This window comes from Hypomesus nipponensis, chromosome 22 (assembly GCF_054491055.1).
Source record: "Hypomesus nipponensis isolate SF chromosome 22, ASM5449105v1, whole genome shotgun sequence".
NCBI lineage: Eukaryota > Metazoa > Chordata > Actinopteri > Osmeriformes > Osmeridae > Hypomesus > Hypomesus nipponensis.
Window position 1 is genome coordinate 5,825,001 of NC_140382.1, and position 17,208 is coordinate 5,842,208.

Genomic DNA, 17,208 nt, shown 5'->3' on the forward strand with positions numbered 1-17,208 from the left:
ATCAGACTGACTACTGCTGAGTCACTGACAGGAAGACTGCCAACAGGGTCATAACAGCACCACCACTAACAGCTACACGCATCATCATTATCAACAACAACAGTTAGGTGTCAGTGAAACAGTATAAGCTACTGATACAGTAGTCAGAGACACTGATACTCTCCAGGGTAACATTCACGACTGGAACTTTCCCACACGTCTACAGTAGTGTGACGGATGAGCCTGGAGGTGGTGGTGACTGGTGGATATGGAGGACATATGGAGGGGGGTTAGCACTGGGACCGGTAGGAATCGAGGACTGCTACTGCCAGACCGCAAAATACATCCGCACTGTTTGTGCAAAATACTTAACAGAGAAGTGAGAATACTCATTCGGCTGTGTATTTATTGTCTGCTTTATTCATGTGTTTTGCAAGCTAATCAGTTATGACAAGGAAATCCTTGTGAGGATGTAAAGCACAGCTGGGGCAGACAGGATGCTGGCATATGGCTGAGGCAGATGTGGCTAACCGCTAACACATTCTAAATTGTAGCTATAACACAATAGAATAAAAAGATTCAGTATTTTAATAATATTGCCAGATTCAAACAAAACGAAGACATGTTGAAATAATATCGGAATATTTAAATTGACATTATATGGTAACAATCACTACTAGTGTGGTTTCCTAGACCCTTAAGAATATACTTATGACATATATTCAGGGAAAGCCATGGACAGACGGGGCACGTAGCATTTATCCAATTTCAAGTGATTTGCTTTTGAAAACACAAGTGTTTTCTTTACTTCGGCAGTCCTATTTGGTCCAGGTGTTTGACCCAGATGTTGTTAGGTGAGGGTGAGAGGAACACGTGTGTGTGTGTTAGTGTGTGTGTTAGTGTGTGTGTTAGTGTGTGGAGTCAGGTGGCTGAGCGGTTAGGGAATTGGGATAGTAATCTGAAGTTTACCAGTTCAATTCCCAGCTGTGCCAAATGCGTTGTGTCCTTGGGCATGGCACTTCACCCTACTTGCCTCGGGGGAATGTCCCTGTACTTACTGTAAGTCGCTCTGGATAAGAGCGTCTGCTAAATGTAAATGTGTGTGTGTTAGTGTGTGTGTATTAGTGTGTGTGTGTTAGTGTGTGTGTGTGTTAGTGAGGGGTATTTACCACGCGAGAGAACTCCACTGGCTCCAACAAGCAATGGGCCAGCGCATGCATGATATCAGGCTGGGAGGGAAAGAAAGGGGGAGGAGGGGGAGGAGGGGGATGAGTGATGGATCACGGATGATGAGTGGAGCATGTTATGGACCTCAGCCCACGGGGACACGGCTCACACACAAGCTGCTTCATGGAGACAGTGAGTGGGGTGAAACAAAGGCAGCCATTATGGGTCAGGAAGTCGGAAACATCCGTCTGTCGGACGGACGGACGCACACAGAGATAGTTCCACACAGACGCAGTGAGGTGAAGCTCGCCGTTTCGACGGGGCCCAATGAGCAATGAGTCGGGGATGGAGCAGGGGCCCATGCGAAAGCGAGTGTGCTGGTGTCTATGTGCAGTTCCTGTTTATCCCCACCAGGGGGCACTGTGTGACTGTGTCGAGGAGCCCCCCCCCCCCCTCCCCCTCAGCACTCCTGCCCTAAACCGGAGCAAGCACAACTCATATAGTGAGGGCTGCAGTCCTTCACACACACGCACACACACACGATGAGCTACGTGTTGCACTTACAGGTACAAGCTTCCAATACCATTTGGAGGGAGACTATCCAGGAGGGCAGTAGAGAGGGGGAGTGGTTTAAGGGGAGGTAGAGGAGGAGACACAAACAGGAAGAGCAGCAGACAGGTCAGAGGTCAAAGGTCACATCAGATCCCGCACCCCCTCCTTCTCCACTGTTAGGACCAAAGGAGGGAGATCTGATCGCGGAGCAGTCGAGAGAGGGGTTAGACAAAACCAAGCGCCGGGCCACGGCTCCTCCCGCACAGAGACTGGTCACCAGACTCGAGGACCGTCCACTTCCAAGGGGCCACGTTCGGATTCTCCCAAATCACACCTTTCTTCCATCCCCCATTCCGGGCATCCCGAGGACGGTGTCAGCTGTGTGGAGAAGCACAGGCTTCCACACATCCAGTGGCGTTGCAGCAGGGAGTCCCCCGGGTATGGGAGGGAGCAGGAAAGGGTGCGTTTGTGGAGAATGGAAGCGAGGCCTTGGACAGATTATTCCGTGTCTAGGAGGAGGCAGTCTAGAAAAAGCCAAGAACCGGCGGGAGATACGGGCCGTCATGCATATGCTAATGACGATGTCGGTCTGGGAGGGCAGGTACGTCAACCCATGCAGAGGAAGAGGGAGGAGAACAGAGGGTGTGCGAGAGAGCTATAGAGAGAGCAAGCACAAGTCAAGAGGACGGAAGAGAGAGAGAGCGAGATAGAGAAAGTGCAGCAATGAGAAATTCAGATAAATACTCGGGTATCACCTTGCTGGCTAGGAAACTTCAGAGAAAAATAAAGATGTAGGGATGGAGAGGTAGAAAGATGACAGAGAGAGAGAGACAGAGATAGAGAGAGAGAGAGAGAGAGAGAGAGAGAGAGAGAGGACTAGGAGGGCAGACAGGTACCTTTTGGTGGCTCGGAGAGTCCAGAAGGTGCTGCTTCATCTTCATCTCCTTGTCTGTGATCTCCCTCATCTTCATGTTCACCTGGAGATGCAGGCGTGTCAGCACACAGGGGCAGACACACGCCACACACACACACAGGTCAAAGCACAGAAACATACACACACACACACACACACACACACACAGAAAAACATACACGCCTACAATTCAACACATATCCAAACAGGCATGCAAGCAGACACACACACACACCTTGTTGATCCAGAAGACCATGGCGTCCTCAAGGTCAAAGGGCAGCTCCTTGGAGGCGCTGAAGGTGGAGAAGCGTTTGACGCTGGTCACCACCCTCTCGATGCTGATCATCTCCACCGTGTACGCCATCATCAGGGCGTCTATGAGGGGGATGTGGGCGCTCTGCACACACACACACACACACATGAGTGTGCACACACAAAGGCAGGTTCTAAATCAATCTGTTTTCTTTTCTACAAAGTGTTCTTTATCTGTTTCCACTGCACTACTCTGAATAATGACCAATGTGTGTCTGTACATCTTCTGCAGCCAATGTGCATTCTTCTAGAACAGTCTTCAAGATAAACGTGAGGCTGGATCTGGGATCAGTCCATGTAACGTGGGCCTGGGAGGTGCGTGTGCACCTGTCCCCTGCTGGGATAAAGAGATCTGCTGCGGTTGTTGTTGCTTCACAGAAGGAAACTGACCTTGGCCAAGAACTCTTGATCTTAGAGTTCTCAGTGTTTCTATGTGTGTGTGTGTACACACATGGACATTTCATGTGGTAAATAGAGGCCGACCGATAAAGGATTTGTAAGGCCGATACCGATACAAATATTTGGTGTTTCAAAATATATTTCAAAATCTGATAGTCCGATATAAAAATATTTTTAAAATATGTTAGCATAATTACTTGGTGCTGCCAGGAAGCTTTTGAAGACAGAGATTTTCCATCTCAATGAGCCCTTTCTGGTTAATAAAAGGTTAGCCTAAATATGATCAAAAAAATGTTGCAGGTGCATTGTGTGTGTCTCCAGGTAGTGTTTAGGTAGTCCTACCTGTAGGTGAGAGGGCCTGTGTCCAGTGTAGGGAGTATGGAAGTGTATGTGTCAGGATGGTGTGGTATGTGGGCAGCTGTGTGTCCTGGAGGGAGTGGCACCTGCTGCACTCTGCCTGAACTGAACTAAATGTTGCGATGACGTTCAATTAAACTTTCAAACTAATCCAACATGACACACACACACACACACACCGAGGATGGAAAGTCAATAACTGGATGTTTGTGACAGGGTGATATTGTTTTTTTTTCCATCAGATGCTCTAATTAGGCAGCGGTGTAGTCGATGTGGTCTGACCAAGGTCCAGTTCTACTGGGTGAGCTGAGTTCTGCTGGGCCAGGAACAGACTGGACACATCAAGGACAACATCGATCTGGGCAGGATCGAGAAACACACACAGACTGCACAGTGTGTGTCTCCAGACCCACACACACACACACACACACACACGGCGCCAACCATTGATCTGCTCTGAGAGAGGAATAGAGAGAGGGAGGGAGGGAGAGGAGGGGCGCTGCTCTTTGCAACTCACAACCAAATACTTCATAATATGATCATCTGAGCTCAAGGCGAACCAGGCCGGACTGATCTCCACTTCGCACCAGCACCACATCAAATCCCAATCCTATTAAATGTCCATTGTATAACCCTTTTTATATGCCCTCTCATGACAGCCACATATCCAAACAGCATGCTTTTCAGCCGGACTGCTTCGAGTCCAGAGTCAAATTCCAGAACCTACGTTTTAACTTCTTTCCGTGTCTCCTGGGTTTTGTATGAAGGGGATTTTTGGGGGGTATGGCTCCTCTGAGCTGTAAGATGCATCTCAAATTCACACCAAACAACAACCACACATGTTCTGTGGTTTTATTGCATGCAATAAAGTGTGTTATCAACCAATAATATATCAACATAGAAGTTTTAACACACACACACACACACACATGCAGGTGGCGTGTTATTATGCCAGCACAGTGCTGGTGTGTGACCTGCTACTTTGGCCGTTGTACACACAGTCCCCGCAGGAAGTGAGACTGAAGCAGATGGTCCTCCTGTGTGTGTGTGTGTGAGTGTGTGTGTGTCAGGAGTAACAATGCTGCTACTGTAGCTAGGGGCAGATTTACAGCAGATAGCTAACACCCCCAGGCTAGCAGGCAGGAATACAGTCGCCATGCCCTGAGGAATGGTGAAGTAAATCTTATTACAAAGGAAAGGCCAAACACACACACACACAACACGGACCACACACTTACAATACATCAGCACACACCGACACCCTTACCCCAACCCTGCACACACACACACACACACCCAGCCAGCTCCGCCTCCCCATCCAACTCACCATCTTGATGGGGGCGGAGCCGAGGTCGGCGTTGGAGACGGGCGTGTTGTCGCTCTCCAGGACATAGATGCCCTTCCTGGCCAGCGCCTGGATGACCGACTGGTGCGTGTGCAGCGTGGCCGCCTGCTCGCCCTTCAGGACCAGGCCGCACACCCGGCAGTACAGCTCCCCGGAGAGGAGCAGGCGGATCACCGGGGGCTTGATGTGCTCCTGGTCGTACTGGTCCGTGTAGAAGGGGTCCCGGAGGTCCTGGGGGACGTGGTCTATGGGGGGGGGGTGGAGAGAGAAGGATGCTGACACCTGTGTTTGCGGTGAGTGGGAGACTGGGGATGACCGGCATGTTGCAGTGGGGAGGTTAAAGGGGGAGTGAAGGAAAGGAGGGGCGTTAGGGGTCTAGAGAAGAGGGGGGGCAGAAAAGGGAGCGTGAGGGGAAGGTCTCTAATGGATATCGTCCATTTTACTGGCGTTCTAGTGTTTCAGGCTAACAGTCCTCACAGTGCCTCTATTTTGATACCCGATTGAAAGTGAACCCGAATGTTAATATGGTACCATGCCCTTAACAATAACAGCCAAATGTACAGGCTCCCTATGTATGGATTTAGGGAGTGTTGCGTCCTGCCTCACTGAGCAGGAAGTGCTGTTCTGTCCTTCCTGTCTGGGCTCAGTCCTGATTGCTCTGTGTCTGCCGGCTAAGTGAACACACAGCAGTCGAGCTCATCACACAGGCACCGATGGGCTGATTCTGCTGAGCTATGCTGCATGAGCTAGGCTGGCCTGGCCTGGGATGGGTTAAGCTGAGATAGGCTGGTCTGGGCTAAGCTGAGCTGTGCTGACCGGGCTAGGGTTAGTCTGAGCTGGACGGGCAGGACGGCTCCACACTTGGATTGATGGATGCCTGTAGAGAGAGCGAGAGCGAGAGAGAGAGAATGCACCTGGCTCTCTCGGCAGGTCTCTCTCCCCTAGCCTCCATCACTCCGCAAGGGAACCGATACCTTCAAAAGGGCAAAGCTCTCAGATGACACAGCAGAATGTGTGCGTGCACACCCCCTCGGTTACTACGCTCCGACGACGACAACACACTGAACGGCTCCAAAAGCTGAACGCACAACAAGGTTGTGTCGTCAGATAAAGATTGGCATACTTTCAAACTATGGCCCAACGACCCGGATGTCTGAAGCACAAGGGTGACTTTCCCCTTCCCGGTCAACCACTACCACGTACACGGCCCCATCAGGGAGACCTTGGCCGGCCCGGTCCCCTCGACCTCGGGCCCCAAACGGACACATCAAGCCTCTCTCGGGAGCGTGCTCCGACACATGTCTGGCAGGGAGCTGGCCTGTTATGTCACGTAAGCAGCTCCACAGAGAGAGGGAGGCGGGCAGCAGCTTAGGCCGGCTGAGAGGGCCATCAGTGGACTGGAGATCTGCGGGGGAGGGACCCGAGATGCACGTCAGGCTGCAGACTGAGCGCCAGAGAAGACACGTCTACCAGGAGTGTGGGGGAGAGAGTTGGCTTCGTCAGTGAGGTTCTAGACTAGCTATGTGCTGTCCTAGCCTGGCTGAGCTGGAGTAGTTATTTTTACCCCCCCCCCCCCCCCAGCGTTCTAGAGTTCTAATTATACCCCCCCCCCTCCCCCCCCCCGGGGGCTAATCCAGCCCTAAGCCCTGACAACGCTTAGATACCTTGCTTTAGCTATGGCTTGGGACGTCATCATCACCCGACTCTACAGGACGAGACCGAGTTACCTGTGTGTGTGTGTGTGTGTGTGTGTGTCCAAACAAGCCACAACAGAGAGCTAATGGTGATCCCCAGTCATACTGCTACACACACACACACTGACCACGCTGAAGAAATAATAGTGTCCATCTTACTGGCATGGCAGCATCATTGACCAACAATGATGGAGAGACTATTACAAAAGCAGGAGGAAACAACACCCACGGTCCTGGGAGAGTTAGATTAACACCACGGCTGACTGCCCACTGATACATGCCCACTCATCCTGCCACACCCACACAGTCTCCCCTGCCACACTATCTCCTCTCATCCTGCCCACACACAGTCTCTGTCTCTCTCTCTGTCTCTCTCTCTGTCTCTCTCTCTGTCTCTCTCTCTGTCTCTCTCTCTGTCTCTCTCTCTGTCTCTCTCTCTGTCTCTCTCTGTCTCTCTCTGTCTCTCTCTCTCTCTGTCTCTCTCTGTCTCTCTCTCTGTCTCTCTCTCTGTCTCTCTCTCTGTCTCTCTCTCTGTCTCTCTCTCTGTCTCTCTCTCTCTGTCTCTCTCTCTGTCTCTCTCTGTCTCTCTCTGTCTCTCTCTGTCTCTCTCTATCTCTCTCTGTCTCTCTCTCTCTCTGTCTCTCTCTCTGTCTCTCTCTCTGTCTCTCTCTCTGTCTCTCTCTCTGTCTCTCTCTCTGTCTCTCTCTCTGTCTCTCTCTCTGTCTCTCTCTGTCTCTCTCTCTGTCTCTCTCTCTGTCTCTCTCTCTGTCTCTCTCTCTGTCTCTCTCTGTCTCTCTCTCTGTCTGTCTCTCTCTCTGTCTGTCTCTCTCTCTGTCTCTCTCTCTGTCTCTCTCTCTGTCTCTCTCTCTGTCTCTCTCTCTGTCTCTCTCTCTGTCTCTCTCTCTGTCTCTCTCTCTGTCTCTCTCTGTCTCTCTCATCCTTTCTAGCATGTGGCTACTCCCTGTGCGATACTGTCCACTCACCCCCCTCCTCTTACTCCCTTCCCCTCCACTGTCCCTTTCTTCTCCTGCCCCACCCCCTTCCCTTCTGTCCTCCACTCCCCCACCCCCCTCACCCTGGTTGCCCGGGAAACACTGATGAGCAGTGGCAGTTGATCCTAGGATGGTGAGACTGGTAGGAAGGGAGACCTCGGGTGGGGGTGGGTCATACTCTCTCTCACACACACACACACACACACACACACACACACACACACACACACACAGGACTGGGCCCAAGGGAAAAGGTTTGGTGTGTGTGTGGTGTGGCAGGTGGGATTCACTCTCTAATCATGGTGGCTAATACTCCCTTGACGCTTACTATCCACCTGATCTCTGCAATAGCTCAATCCCAACATGCTTTGTGTGTGTGTGTGTGTGTGCGTGTGTGTGTGTAATCGAGCAAAGCCTGAGAAAAGTCTTTGTTCCAGCAGTCCTCTCCCTCTCTCCTTCCAAACGCATGGTCAGCTAGCAGAGATCCACCTGACTGAAGCAGGCAGGCTGGGAAGAGAGTAGGCACGAAGGAAGGAGACAGGAGGGTGCGGGGGAGGAGGGAGGGGGCAGGGGAGGAGGGAGAAGGCTCCCTTCCGAACACCTTTACTGTTGATGTGTTGACAAGACCAGAACACAAGAGGATGGACGGGCAAATTCTAAAAAAAACGACTCAGATTGATTCATTGATCTTAATCAGACAAACAATGAGCACATTTCCATTAAAGATCAAAACTTCACCGACTGTACACCACCAGCAACAGCGGCTGAGGGCGCAATACGCTTGCGTCAAGACTGTGGTTCTTCCTGAACCGACTCAGGATAGGTATTTCTAGTCGGTCTACTGGGAGTTGTGACTGGAGAGGTCTCTGTGTAGTCAACAAACCTGACCACATTATCCCATTTCCCTTTTACAGGTGTAGTCTAATCCGTTAAGATGGGTTTGACTTCTCTGACCTCAGCGCTCTCTCTCTCAAAACACTCTTCCCTGCTCTCTCTCATAGAGCAGTCTTCTCTGCTCATTGCCTTTCTCTGCTCCCCCCTCCTGTCTCTCTCAGAGAACTATATCCTCGGCTCTTTCTCTCTAGAGCAGGCCGCTGTCCCTCTTACGCCAAATCGACTCTCGCAGAGCGGACCGTTTGCCTCTCCGACAAGCGAGGAGAAAGCCTTCCCCGCGTCGCGTTGAAAGGCGTTCACTCTGAACATGTACAACAGTGAGGCGCTGTGGGACACGACGGGTTCTAATGACGGATGAGGTGACATGACCCGACGCTCCGTGTCCCCGTTTCGGTCTAGGCTCTTCCAGACTCGGCGCGTCGGCAGTCGAGGCGTCGCGAGGCTTTCGAGACGCGCGCGAGGGTTCCGAATTACAGTGAGGAACGTCTGGGCCGTCTCACCTCCAGATGTGGCGGTTGGGCGAGGACACGTTCACAGGCGGCGAGACGGGTGAGGAGAGACACCTCCCGTCTTCACACCCCCCTCACCTCGGGGGTCTTCACTGAAGCACGTTCGCACGCTGGTGTCACCGCGGATGCTAGGCTGTCAGAAGCGCAGGAACTGACGAAGCCAGGCAGTTCAGTGAGTCTGGATCGACTGGCTGCCTGTGAGACCGATTTGGTGAAGAGAAGTTGGAGGGGGAGGGTCTTGGAGGGAGAATGTAGGCTAGGCTGTGCTGTGTTCCACTGCCCTGGCTGCTGTATCAGTCCCATGTGGGTTAATGTGGAAGATGTGACAGGACTAACCCCACCCTGGCTCCGACGGTCTCTCTCCATCTTTCTCTGCATCTCTCTCTCTCTGTCCCTATCTCACTCATTCAGGAGTGTCTGTCACACCAATGTCTGAGTCAGAGAAAATGACTGACCGGACTTATCGGGGTGGACCAGCTGACCTCTCACACACTGTTTTCCTAAGTGACACGCACACACACGCGACAGAACAGAGAGGAATACACCAGCATTCACACACATCGTACAGCAGGACAGCAGCATGATGAACCTAAATGCCAGAGATAGTTCCAGAGACAGCCCCTTCTGGGCTTTGACCAGTAGTGGTGTCACCATCCCCAAGACTCAAGTCTAGATCACTACCTGTTGTCATGGTGAACTTATCATTTCCTCTGGGAGGAAATGCTGTGTAGAAGTGGGTCAGGTGGATCACAAAGGCTACGGAGCTCATTCAGTGTGATGATGATGATGATGATGACAGACCACCACACCCCAGCTCCAATGAACACAACAAAGCAATGTTCCTGTAAGGGCAGAAACAGATCAAAGATGTGGCCTTTTTGTGGAGAAGCGTAATAAAGGTTGTGAGCGTGCCTCCGCCCAAACCTGAACACGAGCAGAGTCGAGAGTGAGGATTCTGGTCGTAACTGGTTGAGAAGACCACACACAAACAGTTACCTCCGTGTCCTAGTTTACTCTTTGGCTTAATCGGACCCTCCCACAATCCCCAGAACAGCCCAGGACAGAGGGTTAGGAGAGGAGAGTCGGAACCCAGAGGGTATTGATCGCACTGTGAGGAATCCATTATGTGTCTGTGTGCAGTCCCCAACACACCCACACACCAACAGCCTAAGTGTTCCAGCAATTGAAACAAATGGGTGTGTTTTGTTTTGGATCAAAGGGAGTTTCCAGTCCTGAGGTAGACATGCATCAGGGAGGACGGTTAGGGCGTGTTGTGTATGTGTGTGAAACAAAGGGGGACAGAGAGAGAGACAGAGAGAGAGAGACAGAGAGACAGACAGATGTGGTGTATGTGTGTCCACTACCAGTCAAAAGTTTGGACACTTGGAAAATGTGGTACTGTATGTATGTGTATATGTATGCGTATATACGTGTGTATATGTGTAGGTGTATGTACATGTGTGTGTGTGTATATATATATATATATATATATATATATATTTACTTAATTATGTATTTTTTCTAGCAATTATTTGGCAATGTTAATAATATACCAACTTGAATAATAATAACATGAATACAAGTTGTACACCTGCGTGGTGTAGCTACACGTATGTGTTTAACTACCGTGTGTCTCTGTATGTGACTGTATGAAATATAAGTATATATAAGGCCATGATTTATATCAATGAATATTTCTGTAATTCTACCATTGCTTTGGCAATATGAACAATTGTTGTTTTCATGACAATAAAGCCCTTTGAACTAAACAGAGTGCGTGCGTGAGAGAGAGAGAGAGAGAGAGAGAGAGAGAGAGAGAGAGAGAGAGAGAGAGAGAGAGGGAGAGAGAGAAAGAGAGAGAGAGAGAGAGAGAGGGAGAGGGAGAGAGAGAGAGAGAGAGAGAGAGAGAGAGAGAGAGAGAGAGAGGGAGGAGAGAGAGAGAGAGAGAGGGAGGGAGAGAGAGAGAGAGAGAGAGAGGGGGAGAGAGACATAAATATACTGAATCCAATGAAGTCATTACAATCATGTTGTTCATTAGATAAAGCATCAGTTAGATCAGTTGGAAAAGGATGACCAAGTTTATGAAACAGCTGGAGAATCAATATTAGTCTGACAGGCAGCAAAATATAGTCCAGGTTGATTTCAGAGTCCCTGCATGGCTGCACTGTAATCCCTGTCATTTTCTAATCCAATAGCAGAAGATCTAGGAATAACCCTCTCTGTTGTGACTCGTCGAAACACAGGCCATTGTGTTTGTATGTGTGTATTTGTGTATATTAGTGTGTGTGTCTGTCTCTGGTGTGTGTTTGTGTACAAAAGTGTGAACAACTAGCATTACTAACATGTCCCTTAGCCAAAACGCTTGTTTGGATTGAACAATATTAAATTATTAGACCATTTTGTTTTTTTTATACCTCTGGCACTGTAACTATACCACCACAGTGAATATAGCAGAACTCAGGAAGTGAATGTCACATCTACATGTGATGTTGACCTGTTCACTGGCTGTCAGACCGACTCAGCATTCTCAACTAAATCTGTAGACTGACCTATCCCACCCTGCCACACCAACCCACTGATCACTCCATGGAAGAGGAATTAAAGAGATATGTAGGTCAAATCATTTTCCAGTGTAGTCATGGTATTTCACCAGTCTTGACTGTGCTGATGCTCTTGAGCTTTCGAGAGATGTAATGCTCTGTATCTCACACACACAAACGCACAAGTCCATGCATATATGGCGTCCGATTCTAGACAGTAAACGATAGCGGATTTGGTTCATCCCTAACATGTCTTAAAATAATGACACAGGTTCGAAAGTGGGGACAATGCACTTCTGAGGACCAGACACCAGGCTGATACAAACAAGGTGAATCAGCAATTTTGAGACATTTATGCCAGACGGTCCCAAACTATTAGCAGGTCCGTGGTGCAATTTAACCAGCTATAGAACCGTGTATGGTGTACGCAACAATCATTGTGTAGAGACATGTAGCCAACATATAGCATACATTTTTTTTCTTAAGCACAACATCACATCATCTATAAAGATGAAGTGAAGTCAAACCTATCGAACTGCTGAACACAGCATTAAATTAAAAAACGTACCTATACCGTAAGCTTTGGCGAACAGCCAACGGAGATTCGCATCAATTTTCGCCCTTGCTGAGTCGTACATCTCCAGCGGTACGATCTCCATAGTGCCTCCTTCACCTGCTGAATCCACTTTCCTCCGGGTGCTGTCCCCACCAGCACAAACGTCCACATCCATCCTGCGTCAAACACAACAACCATTAGACTATGTGTTAGCTAGCTAGAATCGTGGTCTACACTGTAATACATGTGAGTGGATTAAACGTCAACCCCGCTATTAGGTGCTAGCTAGTTAGAGCATGACATCATCAATCCAGGGTACCGTAGATCGCACGGGCGCTTGAATGAAACGCCCACCCTCCCAGAATAACAAAATGCATTGTCTGCTAAAATCTATTACATACAGACATTGTCCCTCGGTTTATCTCATAATAACAGTCTAGTAATAAGTACTGTGTTCATTAGCCACTTTGGCAAATTACTTTTCTGTTTCGTTAACTAGCTGGTAGCTAGCTCTGAATATCTGACCCATGGCATGAATGAACTAACGCTAGCTTACTAGCTAGCTGGCAGCACCACTAGCTGACTGCGTTTGCTTTGCTAATTGAATGGTTACATTGGTTTTATAGACATACAATCGTTTGACAGTTATTCATCAAACATTACCTTCAGATGTGCATGAGATTCGCAATCCAGGTTTGGAAGATAGAAGATCAAATAAAAAAATATATTGTTTTCACCGTAGCTGAACGGCAACACAGAGCCCTGCTTTACTCCTCCCTAACCAGCAACACAACCCTCTCCAATGCGGCCTTTGGCTACATGACAACTGCAACGGGAGAAGATCCGGGCATTAATCCAAGAAAAAATACAATTAGCAACTGTCAGATGATGAAAAACATTTTTTTCGCACGTCCGGTTATTTTTCTGCAGGACACAATGTCTGATTTGATGCCATTGCAACAGAATGAAGGAAATCTCGTGTTCTTGGCAGCCCCGTTGTGTGCGTTCGTCTCTATGGGGACGTCTATGATTTTTTCATCACTTCAACTGTACACCACCAGCAACAGCGGCTGAGGGCGCAATACGCTTGCGTCAAGACTGTGGACGTGAACGGTTGTTTTCTTGATTGTTCTTTTCAATAGTCTTTGGGGTACTTATTCAGTCAGCCTGTCTCTTTTTGCCTGTAGTCGTAACCCTGCAAGCCTGATCTTATATTTTAAGTAACCATACAGCCAATATATAGGCTCTCGTTTTTTAATCTATAGGAAATTCACCTTATGGATAGCCTAATATGCAAATAGAAAAACGAATCATATCAAATATCAATTTATATAAACCGGAACACTAGAAAATTACTTCCTGGTTATTTAACCACTTAATACTCTGTAACTTTATAATTTGACAACGTGCAGTCAATTAACAAGCAGTCAAAATAAAGGGTGAATCCTGCCATCTAGTGTTTAATAATGTAAAGTGTAGGCTAATGTTTAAATAATATGTTTGATTATGTAGGCATACCTGTATGCATGGAGATGAAAATAAACAAATGTAGGCTATCAAAGTAACTTAATTCTCTTTGACACATTCGGTAAAAAAATATAAATAAAAGCCATAACAATTCTTAATTTCTTTGTAGCTACATGATGTTGACAGGTGCTGTGGTCACGGTTGGCCCTTTTAGTTAATCAATCCGTCATTCAATACTTTTTCAGTAGAAAAAACAAGGAGACTTATCATCCAGTTGTAGCTGGTCTGGCATCGCAACGGAAATCGAGATTTTTCTATGCTTTCAGATTGATTCAAGTTAATCAGGAGTTTCGTTTTTCCTCCACTAGGGCCGCAAGAAGACTGCAGCAACGTCACCTACGGCAGAGCACAGTTCTGCTTCAGGCCGCACAAGAAGACATTTGAATAAATGCACCTGTGTTCTCTTGACAGACTGTGAGACGCTAAAGGACTACAAACTGGACAAAAGACGGAAAAAACAGTAAGTGAAAGCTTAACAGTGCCCTTTATTTGAATCAAAGAGGATATTTTTGTACAACTCATTTGAACAGGAAATACTTTTTGTTCGCAAACTACAGCTTTGCATGTACATCAACTCTGAATTACATATTTAAAAACATCGTTTTTTCAATTTCTGGTCTAGTTTATAAAACATGACATAAGACACCAATTAAGCACTCCTGACAGAAAGCAGGATATTATGTCCAACACACAAGAAGAACTCCCTTTCTTTCTTTTGAAGAACTAAATTTTTCTTGTACACACAGAAAGTGTCCTCCACTTGGAGAACAAAAACAGGGAATCTCATTCACCCATGACAAGTTGGTTTTCCCAAGAGCTACACACAGATACAGTCCTGTAAGACAAAGCATGTGTAAGATAGATAGGACATCTTCCTAGCCCAAAGACTACAGTCATACTAGGTAATCAAGACACTGCGAAGAGATGGGATGAGGTTCCCTGTCCCTTTTAGGTCCTCAAACTGTGCTCCCTGTGTGGCCGTCAGGCTCAAGGACAAGCTTTCAGCCGACAGTCCACCAAGGAGATATTAAGAGATTCTGTTAGAGTGTGTTTTTAAATCTAATTGAGTAATCGGTAGCCTGGTCCCAAATCTATGTGGCTCCACGCTGGACTGGTTATCTTCCCCACAGAGACCAAAACAAACAGACCCTCGTGAGAACATGGTTTAAGACACAGGTTCGATCGCTATCAGCTCATGCTTGTTAAGACGTAAGGACTTGTAGTTAAGTAACAAACCTGCTTCAATTTGGGAAAAAAAGGACAAAGGTTAAAAATCTAATTAATTAATACTGAAACTTAAAAAAGACAAATATCCTATTTAAGTCCAAAGGAAAAACATAGTAATTATTTTTACAAAACATAATATCACATCACAAATGCACTCCCAAATTAAAACAGTGAAAAAAATGGTGCGCAAAAGGAAATCTAGTGAAGAGAGCAATTTAAGACACCAATAAATAGCCAGTGTTTTAACCAATCAGGAGCTTCCGTGGTTCATACACCGTAGTCCTGACCACCTGTCCTACCCTCTAATCTCACCCCTGTTCCCTCTCCAAAACAAAACAAAAAACCATAAATATAAAAGCATCTTCTTTATATTCCATGTCAAAAAAGTACATAAATAAATACAAAATTAATAAAAACTGTTCTTGTCGTTAGTATAAAAATTGATAATAAAAAAAGGAAAAATCTTTAGTCAGGTCTATTGATCTTGTCCATCTTGTCTTGGAAGAACAGGTGTTTTTATTGTTCTGTTCATATGTGTTTGTTTCCGTATGGCTGAGTTTTGTCTATTTGAACTGGTCTGGAATCAGGTTCATCTGAGAGTGGATACTCGTAGGTGGGCTCGAGATGCCCTCTGACCAATCAGACATGTTGGAATGTGGAGATGAGCTGGACCATTGGTCAGGAGATCCAGGGGAGGGAGTTAGAAAGGGGTGGTCGGGCACCTGAAGCTGGTGATTAGGTGTGTTGTCCATGGGGCCAGAGTAGCTGTGCTGGGATGGCGGGGTGAGGAACTGGGTTCCCAGGATCTGGGTCTCCTGGGGCATGATGGTGTGGACGGGCATGGAGCGACCTGACCCGTCGGACCCGCTCAGCTCGCTACTCAGGAAGCTCTGGCTGAGGTTCTGGCCGGACGTAGTGGAGTTGGAATTCTGGTGCTGGAGCTGGATGTTCTGCCGGGAGTGGATCTGGTTCTGGTGCTGCTGCATCAGGTGGTTGGACGAGCCCAGATGGCTGGTCTGCATGCTCTGGTAGCCCATGATCTGGGACAGGGTCGCCGTGGAGACACCATGGAGATTTCCCATCATTCCGTGGGACATGGGTGGGCCTTGGTTGAACCCTCCCTGCTGGGCCATGCCAGCGTGCTGCATCCTGGACACCCAATCACACTGGCCGCCGTGGCCCCCAGCTCCGCCCATGACCATACTCATGGTGCCCTGGCTGCTGGGGCTGGAAACGGGCATGTGGGAGAGACGTGGAGGGTTGGGGTCAAAGGTCATGCGCCCCATGTCCTGCTGACCCTTGCCCATGCCCATCTGACCCATGTGGGCGTCGCCATTGCCCTGCAGGTGGTTGAGGGACATGGGTGGGGACTGGTGGAAGGGGGATGTCATCGGCGGGGACGCCACATCGGAGAGGTACCCGTGAGGGGACTCCAGGGAGTCGACGGGGGACAGGACGGACGAGGTGTCCAGCAGGTTCCCCTTTCCGTCCACCGACTTCTTCTTCTTCACCCTCATCTCCTTCCCTCCATCCTTCCCTCCTTTCCCCCCGGAGCCGGGCTTGCGGACCTTCTTCCCCGAGGGCGTGGGCTTGAGGCTGCCCAGGTACCCGTTGGGCGAGCAGAGCGGCGGGGACAGGCTGTTGGCGCTGAGCGGCCCGCTGTGGAGCCCCGGGCTCCTCACCAGGTTGTACTCGTCCAGCAGACGGACGATGTCATGGTGCATGCGCTCCTGGGCGATGTCCCGGGGCAGCTGGTCCAGGTGGTCGGTGATCTCACGGTTGGCAAAGTGCTCCAGGAGGACCTTGGCTGTCTCGTAGCTGCCCTCCCTGGCTGCCAGGAACAGAGGAGTCTCCTCCTGGGATGACACACACACAGGAAGCAGACATACCGTCAGACCACTGGCATAAACACATTTGCTGTGACCCACATGAGTGTGAAAAGGTGTCATTTTATAACCCCTCTGAAACCCTATGTAAAACATATATTTACAACTTCTATGAAAGCCATATGTTTGTTCCCAATAAAAATGTACAAAGCCACAAGTTTACAACTCAAAAGAATGTAAAAGCCATACGTTTTTAACGTCCTTTGGGCCTACATATGGTGCCCAGACGGTCACTGGGCTGTGCGGCCATATTGTTTACCTTGTTGTTCTGCATGTCCTTGTTGGCTCCGTTCTTCAGCAGCACCATGGCAGCCTCCACATTGTTCACGGCTGCTGCCCAGTGAAGGGCAGATTTGCCT

At 48.6% G+C, this 17,208-nt stretch overlaps 2 protein-coding genes across 2 annotated transcripts in view; both read right to left on the bottom strand.

Annotated features, from left to right (window-relative positions):
• Positions 1–13,232, bottom strand: part of LOC146236108 (calmodulin-regulated spectrin-associated protein 1-B-like) — a 22,735-nt gene extending 9,503 nt beyond the window's left edge. The window contains 6 exon segments of the mRNA XM_084687656.1: positions 1,711–1,743; positions 2,595–2,675; positions 2,847–3,008; positions 5,007–5,269; positions 12,222–12,385; positions 12,873–13,232. Coding sequence (XP_084543782.1) covers positions 1,711–1,743; positions 2,595–2,675; positions 2,847–3,008; positions 5,007–5,269; positions 12,222–12,384 — 702 coding nt within the window. The 5' untranslated portion in view covers position 12,385; positions 12,873–13,232.
• A 969-nt stretch (positions 13,233–14,201) lies between these two features.
• Positions 14,202–17,208, bottom strand: part of LOC146236109 (neurogenic locus notch homolog protein 1-like) — a 28,950-nt gene continuing 25,943 nt past the window's right edge. The window contains 2 exon segments of the mRNA XM_084687672.1: positions 14,202–16,819; positions 17,109–17,206. Of these exon segments, the coding sequence (XP_084543798.1) occupies positions 15,527–16,819; positions 17,109–17,206 (1,391 nt within the window). The 3' untranslated portion in view covers positions 14,202–15,526.